Source organism: Leopardus geoffroyi, chromosome A1 (genome assembly GCF_018350155.1).
Source record: "Leopardus geoffroyi isolate Oge1 chromosome A1, O.geoffroyi_Oge1_pat1.0, whole genome shotgun sequence".
Lineage (NCBI taxonomy): Eukaryota > Metazoa > Chordata > Mammalia > Carnivora > Felidae > Leopardus > Leopardus geoffroyi.
Window position 1 is genome coordinate 189,087,922 of NC_059326.1, and position 17,260 is coordinate 189,105,181.

The following is a 17,260-nucleotide window of genomic DNA, read 5'->3' on the forward strand; positions in this document are numbered from 1 at the left end:
TGACCCTTCCACTAGGTGAGACCAAGAAGCGACTTACAAAGCTTTCTAGCAATAAGCAAGAAATCACAGTTAAATGGATTTTTTTTACACTCTACACAGTTAGTGTGGAAAACCACTACCCAACACTGTCATGAGACTGTTGGTGAATGGACTGTCTTACTCGAGGCATAGAGGGACTTATGCTTACTTTTATATTTAGTTTCTAAGGGAAGACATGTGAGCAATTCAAAGAGTATAAATAGCCCAGTGCAGGATTCTAGTACAACGATTAATAGCACCAAAAAAAGATTGTACTTGGCGTGTTGATGAAATTTTAGTCTTCAGGACTTTAATCTTACAAAAATTTACGGTGTCATGGATGAGTGGGAACTTGTATTAGGGCAACAGAGAAACAAAACTTGATTGTACATAACATTATAATTATGGTGGGAAAACAGAGGAGAGAGTTTGGGGATATTTGGGAGAGTCAGGGTGGTGCCCCAGTGCATGGGATACTTGTACTGTGTCTTGACTGTTGAGTAGTTGTTTGGCTGAGAAGGATGGGAGAGGGAAGAGGAATTATGCAAGGAGAGAGCTGCAGCATGTGCAAAGAGGCAGAGTTGGCAAAGCAGAGCCTGTGTGGAGGGGAAGGAGAAGTGGTCCAATGTAGCTGCAACATAAGCTGGGAGGCAGAGTGAGAGAAAGAAAGTCACAGATGTAGGTTTGGTCCAGATTATGAAGGAAAGGGGTGCTAGGTGGAAGGAGGCTTTAATTTTTTTTTTTTTAATTGATAGGCATGTGCAAAGATTTTAGCACACAGTGTCTAAGGACTGAGAGAAATTCAGTCCATATCAGTTGCACTATATCAGTTGGTGCATCTCCTGGTAGCACAGAGAACGTGGGCTCCTGGAGAGCTTTGTTCCAGCTCTCAGAGCACAGGCTGCCGAGGGAGACTGCATTCAAATCTTGTCTATACCTGCCGTGAACATTAAGTAACTTGGTGGGCAAGTTACTTAATTTCTCCGTGATTCAGCTGTTTTCTTACTTGGAGAATTGAGGCAGAGTTGGAGGGTGGATGGGTGGGCAGGGAATTGCAGGGTTCCTATGAGGATTAAAATGAAGTATGCACTAAGCACGGTACCTGGTATGTAGTAACTATTCAATAAACGCTAGCTGTGCTTTTACTCATTACTTTTCTTCTAAAGCCTAACCACTTAGTAGAGTATTTAGTAAAAACTAGGTAAAAACTTAGTAAAAACTAGGCTACTTTGGAGCCGTCTTTCCCTTAAAAGGAGTATTACCCATGATCAGAAGAAAATGACTCCTGAGTCATCTTGGTTAAGAATCATCACATTAGAGCTTGCATGCAAACTTGATCCCATGGTTCAAGGAAAAGTACATGAAATCGCCTATTTTCCCAGGCCATTGTTCCATTTGAGAACAATTTATCATCATCATTATGTTTGTAAGGGAAGAGACTTCTTGGTTAAAATAAGACTCGAAATACCCTCTGGGTTCAGGGAAATGGATCTGGAAGTAGACTGGAATTCAGGAAGATGCAGTGCTGTCTCTGTACAACTCTTGGCCCTAGTTGGGGGTGGGGGAATTGTGTCAGGTTTTAGTCAGGGGGGGGGGGTCTCTTCGTTACCATGGCAACCGTCAGTAGCAGAGCCTAGAGTTTTCTCAGGAGGAGAACTTGGGGACCTCTCCTCCAGCCTTTCATACCCAGCTGCATCTTCTTCTAAGCCTAATTCTGTGCTTTGCTTTAATGGGAAACCAGTCCTTTATCACCATTTTATTTCTCTCTTCCATGTTGTGTGGGTCTTCCTTCCATACTTAAGATCTAGCTTTGAGTCCACTGGGAAAGATGTTAAAGACCAGGTGTATATGTTTTTGGCAGGGAGGTCCCATCATAGTGTCACTTTAACAGGTGGGCACTTAAATATTGCTGGGACAAGATTTTATTTTCATGTGTCACTCTACAAGGGGATCTACAAGGGGATCTTAGCTAGACATGCTAAGGAGAAAGTCCTTTCACTTAGTCATTGTTAAAAGTTAGAAAAATCAGAAAATTGGTAATCCCATCCATTCACTTACTTGTTCATTCATTTAGCAAATATTTGACTGCCAGATGCCAAATGCTCTAAGGTTCTAGGTAAAAGTGATGGGGACTGGAGGAGGCCCATTGAGGGAGGATGCAGGGAAGGCATCCCTGGGGAGATGACGTCAAAGGGAGACCTAAAAGATGAGAAAGAACTAAGGCCAGGTCATTTTAGGTCCCAGAGTGGAAAGGAACTTGGCGTGTTTGTGGAAGTAAGAGGAAGTCCCCATGGCTGGAGTGCTTAGGAATTGGAACAGAGGCTACTACTAATCAGCTGGATGACTTTGGCCATGCCACTTGATCTCTTTGAGGCTCAGTAGACTCATCTATCAAATGTGGGTGATTTTACCCACCCCTACCACGTCCTTCAAGGTTTTTTGAAGACTGATTGAATAAAAGTTAGAAAAAAAATATTTTTAAGTGAAGCATGGTTTTAAAATTGTAGCCTGTTTTTTTTTTTAAACTATTGATTTAGGGAAGATTATTACTATTAGAACTTAGCACAAGTTTGAATATCTGTTTTTCATCCAAAGAGGTTTATTCCTATAATACTGGAAGGCTGCTCTAATCACAGAGTTTAATTTCTAACTGGGTCCAACCATAAACAGTGGGCCCAATAATATAGTCTTGCTCTCTTTTATGGATGGTATCCTGACCTCAGATCTCAGTTCTGCCATTTATGGTTGGGCTCTTTTACCAACCTCACTGGCTTCAGTATATTTATCTGTGAAATGGGGATATTATTAGGACCTAACTAATGGGGTTGTGGTAAGGATTCATTGGAATGATTCCTGTAAATGCCTGTGCCTGGCACATGCTGAGTGAAGTGGGGACTCTTTATGTGAAAATAGGAGTGATTCTTATGCCAGCGAGGCCTGAGCAGATTCAAGTGTCCTCTCACTAAAAGTAAGAAGGGATAAATTTGCTTATACTGGGTTGATGGTGTTTTCTTTCATAGAGAAAGTTCCAAATTGCTGACTTTTGAGGTCACAGACTCTTCAGAAGCTGGAGGAAGGCACCGAGTCAGGTGTTTTGTTTCCTACGTGGTTAATTGGTTGTAAAATGCTACTAAAACTTACTGCTTCTGATTGAATTAAGTGCCCTGGGAAATCCAGCTGTGAACAGGAGGGCATGGGAGGTTTTTCCTGGGTCTCTCTATTCGCTGTCTGTGGACAGCGCATGCTGGTAAATATGCACTGCCTTCACTTTTGCTTCCGGCTGCAGGTACTTTTCTGAATCTTCCCTTCACCCAACCTGCCAGCTGCCAAAGGTCTGGGAGAAAATCAAGCTTGACCACATCTGGATTTCAGGTGACAAGGATTCTCAGCAATAATAAAACAAAAGAAAACAAGCCATTGTTTTAAAAGCAAGAACTACTTTTGTTTTCTTAATGAGAGGAGTCCCATTTAGCAGAGCCACAGGGGTTCTTCTTTCATTATAACTTTTTAAAACTCAAAATTGGGCACAAAGAAGGCCTACCCTAGCCTCCCATACAAATGAGTTGCTGCTACTTCGGTCATTATAGCTTAGAACAAGAGATGCAAACAGGGGCCCCTCTCTCAGATTTGTTTTGTCTGGCCCTTATATCGCCTGGAAGATTGGCACATTCTGCACTTAACAACCTATATTTCTAGCTTCTCTTGAGAGGGGAGGCTCTGGCAACACTGTCCTTATGTTCTCCATGGAGTCAGTTGGCTGGAGGATAACTGAGGCTGTCCATTGTAGACAAGGGATTTACTCTTCCATTCATATAGTTTCTGGTACACTGTCTGTGGTTGTACATGCAGCTTAGTTCACACGTTGATGTTACCTACTTGGAATATATTATATATTATATTGTATAGAATATATTATTATATGTATTATACCTACCAAGTATATTAATATAAGTATATGATATATTAGATATAATATATTCCAAGCAGGTAACATCAATGTTTGAACTATGTATATTATATATATAGTATATATATACTATATATTAGTGACTTAAGAAGAGGCCATAGGATATTGAAGTTGTATAGCCTGAAGTTACCAGGGCTTGACAGAATATAATATTCTCTTTCTTTTACACACTTTTTTGGGACCCTCCCTTCTGCTACCTTCTCAGCTTCATCATTGTGTCAGCATATCCATCTTTACACCTCCACCTTTTATGGAGACTGATGTTTGATGTTAGCTCCCCCTACCTTCTCTCCTGCCCACCTATCCCAGGGATAGGATCTCTATTAGATGGGACAATGGATTATATTCTATTATGGATTCATCTCTTAGTACAGAGTTTCTAAGCAACCCTAGCTTTCTATTTTTCTAGGTTCAACTCTAGTAGACCAGGACCCAATGTTTTTTTAGCCACCCAAACAAATATCTGGTGACTAGCTTGAATTGGGCCTGATTAGCTTGACTTGAGTCACATGCCCATCTCTAAAGCAATCACACAGTTGGGGGGTGTGATGTTGTGACTAGCCAGACCTGGATCATAAGCACCACTCTTGTCTAAGCTTGGAATGAGTTTGTGCTGCTGAAATACAAGGACTCTTGGGTGATGGTGAGGAAGTTTTTCAAAAGGAGAATAGAGGACAGTTATCAAAATAGGGGGGAATGGATTCTGGGCAGTCAACTCCCAGACTCCTTCCACAACCTGTGAAAACCCTGGACCCATTCTACAGAAAAGTGTTACAAAAATTTGGATGCAATGTTGAGGTGTTCAAGAACTCCAGTGTATCATCCACTAGTCTCTAGGTTAAGAATATCTGGACTAGATCATCTGTAAGTTCTTATTCCATTCTAGTGTTCTTTGTTTTATTAAATTTTTGACCAATTTTCATGATAACAGCTTCTTTGGAGTTTTGTTTCCAGTGTTTCAGGTTTAAGCTGTTAGAGAGTGACATGTGGTAGGGAGAGCAAGAGGGTATGACCTGTGAGCTACAAAGCACCCTCAGAAAGACTAAATTGTGTCATTGTTCGTCTACAATATTGCTTTAGTTTCATTTTCCATCAGCATCCTTATGATATCATGATAAATAGTGCTTAATAAAGTGTCAGATTCTATTTTGCATTATGATTTTAAAATGATAAATTTCTTTTTATATTTTTATGGACTAGAACACACAGACTTATTGGATCATTATAATATAAACTGGAATAATTTGGAGCTCATAAGATTATTGTCAGTGCTCTGTGGGCATGATGCTCACTGGTCATTTTTATTTGGAGACTGATCCTGAGCTTTAAATCCAAATTAAGGAGTCACTTGTTTTTGTCTGAACTTGGCTTGTGTGACGTGTTGGAATGCAGTAATTTTTTTTTTTCCATGAGAGCCTTTGCTCAAATTAAATTTATTATCCCCAATGGTGTGTGAGCCGAGGATGGGATGCTGAGATTGGGCTGGGGAAAGTGTCCAGAAAAGTGAACAGACAAATGGAGTGGATTTTTAAAAGGATGATGATGATTTAAACAGGTTTCAAAAGAATTTTCATCTTTAGCAAGACTATGATTTTTCTCTTGGGACACAGCTTTTCAGCCGATGGCTTTTTTCTTTTTTCTTTTTTATATTTTTGGTAGAAAAGTGAGATTGTTTCTTTTCTTTGAAGCAAAAATTTGTCAAATAGCTGCTTACTCTGGCAGCCAGAAACTCCTTTATTTTTCTGTGGCTTGTGCTGGAGATGAGGTGGAATGGGTGAGGAGAATTCAATTGTTCTTTTCATTCAGAGGTGATTTGACATAAGTTATTGTGATGAGTTTCAGTGACACATGATTAGATGTCTAGCTCTTCTCTGCAATTCACTATTACTGATGCATAACTTCATCACTGCATTTATTACATAGTATTAACATTACTGTTGATTTTTAAAAATAAATTAGGTATTAATTCTCAAGGTTCAATGTACATGAAAATTATTTGAGTATCTTACCCCCTAACTTACTCCCACCAAGGTGAGTTTCCCAGATAATTCGGATGCAGGTGGCCCTGGGAAGTATACTTTGGTGAGCCTCCATAAGGGCAGGAACAGAGTTGTCTCTGTACTTGTGCTTAGCACATGGTGGGTGCTTAGTAAATACTGAGTGAAAGATGGGCTGAATGAATAAATGGATGAGTTAAGGACGTACTCTGAACCAAGAAATAGCAAACCATCAAGAGCTTTAATCACTGGTTTTCAACAAAGTCATTAGAAGGTTATGTAAAATTTTGGAGGGAGAAGATACATTTCATATTATTAGTTACATGTCCTTTTGTACCTTTGGGTTATGCTTAAATGTTTTAAGAACAATGGCAAATTTAATTTAGAGATAATATTTTAAACTTTGATGTTGAGAATTGTTTTAAGTAGGAAATTGAGGACATTGATGGTGTGGAATCTGCCCAGTTGATAGTCTTTTATGAATTATGCATATGTGAAACTAATAAATGATCTACATTTTACAAAGTGTAAGATGGGTAGCTCTTAACTCTTCTCATTTGAATTAACTGGCAAATCTAGAGCAAAAAGGCTTTGGCAAAGACACTCATCATTTTTAGTTTTTAATTTATCCATCACAGTATGGGGGCAACGTTCCCTAGGTTCTATGCTGAGTGACATTTCAGTTTTTACAACAATAGTTTATTTTTCTTAAAGTAATCCTACTTATAGAAAATTGAGAAAATATAGGGAAAAAGGAAAGAAGAACAAATAATCTTTGTGCTATAATTTAAAGTTACTGCCATTAATATTTACAGTCAATTTAAGTCAGATATGCATTTTCTGTTTTCTATTATGCAGCCATACTAGGTGCTGTGGAAAATAGAATGGCACTCTAAAAGTGTCTGCAGTGTTATGGAGAAGCACATGATTACTTAAGTACCTGGAATACAATACGTGAAGACCAATTGTGACAAGAACTGTAACAGAATGTTGGAGGAAGTGGTTAATTCCAGCTGGGGTATTTGGGAAGGTTTCATGGGCTCAGGGCATTTAAGCTGCTTCTGTAAGGAAAAGTAGAATTATGGGAAGCTGAGATGGTATTGAAATTAGGGAAGGCATTTCAGGCCCAGGAATGCAGCCTATGGTGAAGGCAGGAAGGAAACTTTATGTTCAGGGCACAGGGTGTAACTCAATGTGACTGAAGCAAAGAATGTTGGAGGGCCAATGTGTCTGGAAAGGTAGAATGTGGACATCTGTGGGAACTTTGAAAGATTCCCTGATCCATGGCTATTCGACCTTTCTTGGCAAATACTCAAATACCCTATTGTCATAAGAGTCAAGAAGTTTTCCTGGAAGTTTGATTTTAAGTGCTTTCCTTCTCTTTTATTTTTCTTTTGGAGGAAAACTTGAACCAAAGTAATTATAATCTTAATACAATTGGTATTAAAGGAGAATAATTGTACATGTTAGGCTTTTGAGGAATATTTGTCAGTTGAGTAAGTGAATGGTACTGAATGTTTATACTTCATAACATCTCGAAGAAAAAGTGAGTTGAGTGTCCAGAAAACCAGTATGCTTCAGTTACTCTGGATTAGAACTTTTTGATCTGTCTCTGACATCTGTCACCTTCACAAGGGAAATTAATATCGAAACCTTTTGAGGACTTGGGAGGAAAAGTGAAATTCTAACATCAGATTCTAAATGAATCTGCTTTAAAATTTTAAACACAGGGGTGTTAAACAGAGGGGTATTAAAAGCCTTTGATTTTCTTTCTTTTTGCTTTCTGTCTGCAAAAAAGACATTCAAAGATAGTGATAGTGGGACTGGTAGCTACATAACGTATGAATAAACCCTTGAAATGGTGTTCATTGACTCCTCCCAAGAGACCCAGATTATATTGGTTTCGCTTTGGCCATCATTCTCCAAATTTGGTTTGGCTCTATTACCAGACCCACCCACTGAGTAGGCCTTCATTATAGTTAAAATCCATTTGAAATAGGCAAGAGTGGTCATGGGCAAAATTGAAACAAATTAAAATTTATAATTGGGAATATTCTAGTGACAATACCAGAAATTTTTATGTTGACTTTATCTCTAATTTTGAATGAATCTGAAAATGGTAGTAAGAGTATAGTCAGACATAGTGATGTGTACTGCCATATAATATAATATATACATAACATACGAAGGACTGTAGTTTAGTGGATGTGGGCTTCAAACCCAAACTGCCTACATTCAAATCCCAGCTGTACCACTTACTAGATAGGAAACCTTGGGCAAATTACCTAAGTATTTCATCTCAGTATCATTGAGATGAGAATAGCGATAGTACTTCATAGGGTTGTTGTGAAGAGTAAGTAAATTAATACATTTAAAGCACTCAGAACAGGGCCTCCACACCTCCACATGGTATATTCATGTATTTGCTATAATAGCTACTAAGTGGAGGCATTGAGGCTCCTCTTATCTCATTTTTTATGCTTGGCTTTCTGGAGCGGGACATTGTTATTGAAGCAACGTTGCTACTTGCATTTGCCTCTTTTCTGACCTGGAGAGGGAGTCTCACTAGTGACCCAGGATTCCAAGACCTGATGAATGTCTCAAGTCTTATCCCCTGGTCTGCAGGAGTTCTGTGCTGGGTGATTCCTTGGAGATCACGTTCCTTGTAATGAAAATGGTTTAAGACAGATATGTCTTCAGTCTGTCCCAAGCCCTGAGAAAGACAAACATACACTTGAGTTTGTTATCTACCTCATTCCTGCCAAGGGCCAGTGTTTGTACCTTAATGCACCTTTGGCGAGAAACACTTGGCACTTGAGTAATCTTTGTAAAAGAGGATCCCTGAAGACGAACGCCTTCTCTACAACACACAAGCTTATAACTTGTTGGATGTGTCATACTTTCTCACTTAATTTCCAGTCAAACCTTGTAGTTGGCGTTAAACTGCAGCATCCTTGCTCTTGCTTCCCTTCTCTGTGTCATTTCTAAAAAGTTTCAATTTATTCTTTCCAGATTGGTCATTGGTTATTTGTCCCTCTCTTTCCCTTTTCACTGTCCTGATGCTTTTTCCTAGCTTTCAGACTTGACTTCTAGCATAGGAGATCTATGTGCAATGAATGTTTTTTCTTAAAGCTATTTTTATTTATTTACTTATTTTTTAAATGTTTATTCATTTTTGAGAAAGAGAGACAGAGAGAGAGAGAGAGAGAGAGAGAGAGAGAGAGAGAGAGAGAGAGAAACTGGGGGAGGGGCAGAGAGAGAAGGAGATACAGAATCAGAAGCAGGCTCCAGTCTCTGAGCTGTCAGCACAGAGCCCCACATGGCACTCAACTCATGGACTGTGAGATCATGACCTGAGCTGAAGTTGAACACTCAACTGACTGAACCACACAGGTGCCCCCTTAAAGCTATTTTTAAATTCTTTCATCTGCTGCTATTCTATCCCAATACCTTACATTTATTTATTTATTTATTTATTTATTTATTTATTTATTTATAAATTCTTGCCACTAATTATGTCCTTTCATCAAGGCCAAACTCTGAGGTAACAAATGCTTCTCAAGTTGATCATGTTCATCCTTTCAGGCTGAGAATACTTTCCAGAAATGTCCAAGATCTGAGGGATCTTGGCCAAAGGAAAAAGTAAACTCCTTGAAGTCAGTAGCCAGTAATACGGGCAGCCACATGCTCTCCCCCAGGGATCCCCAATATAGTGCCACAACTTGGTACCATTCCACCTTCCACTGTGGGGAGAGAGAAGAGAATTTGCTTCGTCTGCAAAGAATCCCCTCAGGGTTCTTGTTTCTTTCTTTCTTCCTTCCTTGCTCTCAAACAGAACTGCAGGGGTTTGAGTCAAGGCAGATACTCTCTCACTAGTGCATTTTAATATCAGAAAAGGAAAGGTGGTCAGCCTGGTGGTGAGAGACCTTTGCCCTTACACAGGTTTGGCCTCCTCAGCCCGCCCTTGTGGCATCCTTGGGATTTTGGCAGACTTATGGGTATCATATTTTCACATGGATGAACTGTACTCTACAACTTCTTCTGTGTACCAGGAACCCAGAAGTGTTGGCATTGAAAGTAGAGGTTTTTCTTTCTAGCTGTTTTGGCTCCTCTGTTTTCAAGGGAGATCTATTTTTCATGGCTGTGGCCATGGGAGTCTTGTTTACCTCTTCACGGATGACGACGATGGGACAGTGATGGCGTTTGTGAAACAGCCCCTGGCAACTTGAGAGGTCTGGGTAGGGATAGTTGCCTTCTGGTTAAACATTTTCAATTTGGGAGAATACTCATACTCCTGGAAAGTCTTCCTTGGGTATGTCTGGGCAGTAGATTTGATCATGGAGGCAGGCGGTTCTATGCTTCGGTATCAAAGCAGAGATGATGGGGCAGTCTAAGGAAAGGACTTCTCCAAAAAGGCCCTTTGATTCGTGAGGCATTTCCCTCTGTACCCTCCAGTTAGCGTGTGTGCGAGCAACTTGAACTTCACACAGAAGGGGCCCCACAGTTGTTTCCACACAGCTGTTTCCTGCACTGGGGGAGAGTGAGTCTCCGTGTCCTGAGTCTCTTTGGCAAGGATCATCTGCCACATAACCATCTGTGGGCATAAGTCAGAGGAACTTTTGGGGAGCCTTAAGACTGCAAATGGGGGTTTTATGTCTTAGTTTAGGTGTGCCTTGATGCTTTTCTTTTCCAGCCTAGACATTATGATAACAGCTGAAAACATCCAAACGTGATTTTTCAGAATTTGGGTGGAGGAGGTAAAAAGTCAACCTGCTCACCCTAGATCTATTGCAATGCTTTGCATAATATTTAATGATGTACAAGCTGTCGCCTAATGGTCGGTTTTACTGTGTGTGCCCTTCAGTTCTGACTAGCTGGAGTCCTCCATGATTTAAGCTGCTACCTCTCTCCTTTATGTGTCTTGGCCTTTGGGTAAAACTGCTCTAGTCATTATTGTCTCTCCTTGGTTTCTTCTTTTTTCTTTTTGTAGGTCATTCAATGAAATCTGTAGTTCTCGTCAGTTACATAGGTCTTTGCTTCTTTTCTTAACCTTAACATTCAAAGACAGAAGAATACTTTTTGTACCTGAAAATCTGAACATTCTTAGTGCTAGGCAGTGAGCAGTTGCCATAAATAAATGATGATGAAAATAATTATCTCTTTTTCTATGCCAGGTACTATTTAAACATTTCACATACGTTACTCATTTTATTCTCAATAACCCTCTAAAGCAGGTTCTGTTATTTCCCACATTTTACAGATGAGAAATTTAAGGTACAGGGAAGCTAAGTAATTTCTCTAAAGTCACACAATTAATTAAACAGTAAAGTTAGGATTATGACAAAAACCACACAGTGGTCCTGGAGAGAAGTACTGTTATTTTCATGTTTTCGTAAGGCCACTGCAGAAATTTACCCATGGGGATCTTATCTCCAACCCAAGTTCTTGTCCAAAATTCTCTACTGTTGTCTTTATTGTGGAATGTTCTCATTTCTATCCCTTGGGAGTCCTGGATTCTGTTTAGGTGAACAGATTTACTAAAAACCCACTGGGTTCTGAGTCTTGTGTCATGTTCTGGGTATACAGAGATGATTTTTATTATTGTTATTTTACATCCTTATATAGATGGATCAAAACATGTTGGCTACGTCAAAGAATTTTCCTTTTGGGGGAGCCTAGAGATATCTTTGGTATCCAGTACTCTGCTAGTCACATAGAAGAATTCCCAATGTACTATCTATTGGTTGGTAAAATGTGACACAAGTAAACCATTGAATAAGCAATTTTGTTCTACAAATGTGTGTGTTCGGTTCAGTGAATGTTCAGTGATGAGCTAATGTTGTACATCAGCCTGACTGAGGAACCTAAATACAACTTTTAATAGGCTGTCACTTTTGGTTTTATGACCACCACTTTCCTGATTTTTAGTATTCTAAAAAGCTCAATGGCTCAACTGTTGAGCTCTTACTGGGTTGGCTTTTGAAAAGCTACATTATCTTGAAAAAAATCATACAACTAGAAGTCAGAACATGTGGGTTGTAGTTCCAGCTGTTGTAACTATTATAACTGCGTGGCTATTCTCATGTCTTCTGATCTCTCAATTTTTTCATATGTGCAATGAAACAGTTCAACTAAGTGATGGTTAAGGTCACTTAGAAAGTCTTGCAATTCATGGAAACAAACATATACCATAAAGGAGTCTTTTGACCAATATAGGTTATGAGTTTAGTTTTGACTGTAGATAAATATCTTAATTTTGTTGAGTCTTAGTTTTCTTCCTTTTAAATAGGTTGATGATTCCTGGCATGCTTAATTTATAGGACTTCTATGAGAATTTAGTGAGATACTAGAGATGTAAGTGCTTTGAATCACATAATACACTGTATGAACATAAGATGATATTATTCATATTGAAAGTTACCAGAAAGGTGTTGGGTTTTTTGCCCCACCGTCTCCATCCCCCCCCCCCCAAAAAAAAGGACTGGAGTTTGGTTCTGATTGGGCTGTTTCCTGGAGTTTCTGGAACTCCTTGGAACTCTACAGGGTCAATAGGGGCTTTGTCCTGTCTCTAGTTCATTTCCCACGGTTCGAATAAGGCTGTCACACTCTTTCTCCTGACAACACTTTATCAAACATATCCGCCACACAAAATGTGGTAATTCATGAGACAAAAGTGAGGTTTTGAGTTACAATAACCTCCTCTTTGTTAAAAGCCCCCTGAGAATCTGAGATCTTCTCCATAGGCCAGCAGACATGCATGCGTCCCCCATTTACAAATGCCTTAAAAACAGCCTGATAAATCATCCCCAAAATGTGTGTGCTACATCTAACTCTGTCCCTCAGTGGGGATATTTTTAACTCCTACTTCTAAGTCCTCTCAGTTCCTTTAAGGAAGTGCGATCCGAAAGGGTCAGGCATTTGGCATGTACTTAGGGGAAACTTTGAAAGAATTCCTGAGGCTCCCCCTGGGGTAAGGCTGGCTTTCCCCAAAAGAACAGGCCCTTCAGAGCGTCTTTGCCACATAAGGGCTTGTGTGAGGCCCCAGGCACCCGTTGATGCCGTCTCTTCCCTGCGACAGATGGCCAAGCCTTCAATTTCAGCAAGCGATCCACTGTGGAGAGGGCGGGCAGGAGATTCTGGCAGCATGCCAGGTGACAGGGCAGCTTAGGGTAACAGGGATCTGGTGTGTGCCCGGCATAGCTTTTGTGCTAACGATGGGCTGCTGACAGGCACCTCGCCCCTGCTCATCGTTAAGGCAGAAGATCCCCTGCTCCCTTGATTCTGTTTCTCTCTGGCAGAGCTAGCGTCCTGTTTGCCTGCCTTTCAAAATCCATTTTGGCACCAGATGGCCCCCCTCATGGTGGCTAGCAGTTGTCTGACTTGAAGATGCCAGAGGGTGTGCTGACAGCTTCTTCTAACACAACCTGAATCTGGCTGTCGGTCTGGGCTCAAATGTCTAAAACACACACCCGCGGCAATATTATCAGCCCTGGGGAATCAGGGGTGGGGGGCACTGGAGGGAGAATGGCGATGATGTCTCCCTCCACAATATTTATGCTACTGGTATGGAAATAATAATACCAATACTTATTCTTATTTGTACACTTATTGGCACAAATGCCATTGTGGTGCAATTACTGTTGATGGTATAATTAGCACTAATATCAGTACTTCACTACTTCTGTTATTACTAAAACTACTGTAAGCATAATGGTTAAGGACACAGGCTCTGTCCAAATTTGAGTTCCAGACTCACGAACCTTACGGTAAGTTATTCAACTTCTCTGAACCTCAATGTGTTCATCCATAAAATGGGATTGATAGCAGAGGTTATTTAGGGGGATTGAATGGGAAAAATGTATTTGCAGTTCTCAGCACCTTGCTGAACATGTTAAGCACCTAATTCATGGGAGCCGTTATTATTACTGGCCCCATCACCATGCTTACCATGTGTCAGGCATTATCACGGTTCATTTTTACAATTGCCTTATAAGGTAGGGACTGTCCTTATACCCAATTTATAGATAAGGAAAGTGTGGAGCAGAGAAGTTCACCTACTTATCCAAAATCACACAAGCAGTCAGTACCTGTCAAAGTTGGGACGTGAACCCCATTCTGGGTATTTCTAAAGGCTGTGGCTTTTCTTCTGTACCACACTGTTTCTCACTGTCAGTTTCGTGGCAATCAGTCCTCCCCTGAGGCTTGGCGTGGCTTTTAAATATGCCCTTCCAACCAGCTGTGCTTGAAAGAGGCAGCCAGTTTTTACATTTCAGGTGCCTTTGGCTTAAACCCCAGCAAGATGGCCGACTCTCTCTCTCCCTGAGCTTCACCATTTCAGCTTCTGAAAGCCATGTGTGATCACAGGGCCACCCAGCTCTTGCCTTCTGAGAGCTCAGAGGAAAGGACAATGCTGAGGCACTTGGGGTTATGACCACTCCCTCAAACGTCTTTCTCTTTCCAAGTCTGCCCTATTGAAAGGGGACTTGAGTAGGACCAGCTGACTGCTGGCGGGAATGACTGTGCTGTTCTTTGTACTGGGGAAGGGGTGCCAGAGCCCAATTCCATTTTACACGTTTGGGCTTCAGCGGTGTTCCACGAGTCATTTATCTTGTGTGAAGTGTTGATAAACTTTGGCCTCTATGGAGAGAACCTGGAAGTAGGGGCAAATGATTATTCAGAGGTTTCCTTTTATTGATGGGTGGTTGGATGGTGCATGATGTTGAAAGCGTCGTTTCAGGAAAGTGTTTGTATTTTAAAATGTTCTTTTAGTTGACAAAGTTATCGTCACTTTTCAGAGTTACTCCCACACCATATTCTTCTGTTGCCAGATTCTAAGAGACCGGGGAGGAGAGAGATTCTTCTAGGACCTCTCTCAGTTCAGTAGTCAGAAACCAGTTAAACCTCGTGTGACTTTGTGCTATGTTCTCCTTACTGAGGACCCCTGTGTTATTTGGTTAATAGACTTTGTGCTCAGAGCTAAATTCAGACTGAGGCATCATGGCTTGATAGTTCTTCACAGACTGTGTGCATTGAGGTGGGAATTTTGTACTCCAGTGTGGGAAAAGGTGACTTGAAGTGGGAGAAAGGTGAAGAAAAGAACATGCTGGAAAAATTTAACTGACTGGCATTTTAATGCATTCTGGTATTTTGGGGAAATATTTGGGCCTGAAATCTATAGGCCTAAAAGTAAAAGGGAATGGAGAACTTAGGGTGGCTTTTAAAATGCTTCTTTCCCCAAACATGAGCAAATGAAGAACATATAGATTGCCAGCATTAATCTCCTAATGGTACATCTTTGATACCTGCTGTCTTTGTGTAATGGACTTTAACAACTACAATGAAAGAAATAAGTGATAAGGTCACCATCTAATTTATCATCCATAACAGGACACTTTTGAGAGTTAACGCGGGTACCATAATATTTACAGTAATATAGCTGTTGTAAACTGGGATTGTTCCTGGGAAATTGGGACTTTTGGTCACCCTAGCAAGTAAAACCCATGAATCTCACCCTAGAACCAACCCAGGGACCAAGGTGGCAGTGAGGTTCTGATTCATTCGCAAAATAGCTTTTGTCTATAGTAGGCAGTATAAGAAAAACATATAGGAAATACTTGAGAAGTCAAAGGACTTCAGTCAGTATGTGAATCTTATCTACTTCTCGTGGGTACTACTAATTAGACGATTTTATTTGGAGATGCTGAAATAAAAAGTGTTTACCATGTCCTCATATTCATCCAGCATACATTTTGCTGGTTCATCATCTGTTAATTTACGGGGCTTAAATTACATGTTGTTGGGGACCATGAGTAATTCTCAGGCAATTACACCCAATTGGAACCCACCTTAAATTATGGTGAAGACTTTCCCTCTGTCTGAGTAAAAATACTTCCTTGGGGGCTTAATTCTTTTGTGAGATCTGTTGGCAGCACTAAAAGCGTTTCTTTCACAGAACAAGTCCAGCTTGGATGCAAAACAAAGGCTAAAGTTTTAAACAAAATAGTGACTCTAACACCATTCTAAATATTTCAGAAAATCTGCGGAGAATAGAATGCACAACCCAGACGCGGCTTACTACTTTTTCTCCCCCCCTTCCGTGTCAGGACTGAAATGCTAACCATGATAATTTGTTTCTCCACAGGTTCTTCTTGAAATTTTTCCTCAAATGTAACCAAAATTGCCTAAAGAATGCAGGAAATCCACGTGACATGCGGAGATTCCAGGTGGGTTTGTCTTGTCTTTCTTAAATTTCAATAATGGCATGAGTATCAGGAGAGGGTAAAAAAAAAAAAAAAAAAAGTCTTAGGCAGAAGAAGATATAGAGTCTAGTTATTTCCCCAGACATAAAAAGCAGGTGAGGCTCCTGGTCCCCCAGGTCTCTGTGCTCTTGGAGTTGTTTTTATGAAGGAAGAATTGGGACCAAACCACCTGCGTTCACTGTTTGAGACAGTGATGTCCTTTGAGCCTAGTTTGGCTTCCTGAATGGACTCTTAGGCTTCAACCGCTTCCGGGTAAGTGAAGTACATAGAAATGATGCATTCTTTCTAAAGTTTTACAAGTAGAAAACTCTTAAATAAGATCTTTGTTCTGTTTTAGAATTATGCCCTCTTCTTCTTTCCTTTCTCTTTGTACTCCTCTTCCAATCCTGGAAATTGTCAGCAGTAAGTGTCTATTAAAAATGGACCCTGATGCAGGTGGGCACATCTAGAGTGATATGGGTGACACTCAATTCCGTGTCAGCAATGTCCTTCTACAGCATGTGTGAAGGTCCTCAAGCAGCAGTCAGATCTGCCACCATATGTGGGTGGTATGTTCACCTCATATAATTATACACTTACCGATGGAAGAAGATGTGAAAGTAAAGTGTTAATTTCGAAGACACAAAATGGTAGTTGGGTTTTAGGATAGGTTGCTAAGTTCTAGATAGTGGTGCTTCTCAAACTCAGAAGTGTCAAGAATGCCCTGGGGATCTTGTTAAACTGTTAATGAGGTCTCAGGTGGGCTTGAAACTCTAAATTTCTAACAAGCTCCCAAGTGATGCTAATGCCATGGACCACACTTTAAGGAGCAAGGTTCTAGACTTGTGTTGCCTTCCATCTCATTTTATGGCTAACTCTTTGCATGATCAATGTTAGTTTTCCTATCAGAGTGATGTAATGATATATATGTCCATATGATCTTTCAGTGAAAACAGCATGGTGTTTAAAGTATATTCTTGGGTATAGTTTGTCAGCATGAAGTGTAGATTAATGTGTATGATCTCTGAGAGGATCTTGAA

At 40.3% G+C, this 17,260-nt stretch overlaps 1 protein-coding gene across 11 annotated transcripts in view; it reads left to right on the forward strand.

The window, feature by feature from the left end:
- Nucleotides 1-17,260, forward strand: part of EBF1 (EBF transcription factor 1) — a 388,691-nt gene that overhangs the window by 231,667 nt on the left and 139,764 nt on the right. For all 11 annotated transcript variants that reach the window (XM_045503357.1, XM_045503361.1, XM_045503380.1 and 8 more), the window contains exon 7: nucleotides 16,124-16,205. In XM_045503357.1, the coding sequence (XP_045359313.1) occupies nucleotides 16,124-16,205 (82 nt within the window). The remainder of the gene's footprint in view (nucleotides 1-16,123; nucleotides 16,206-17,260) is intronic.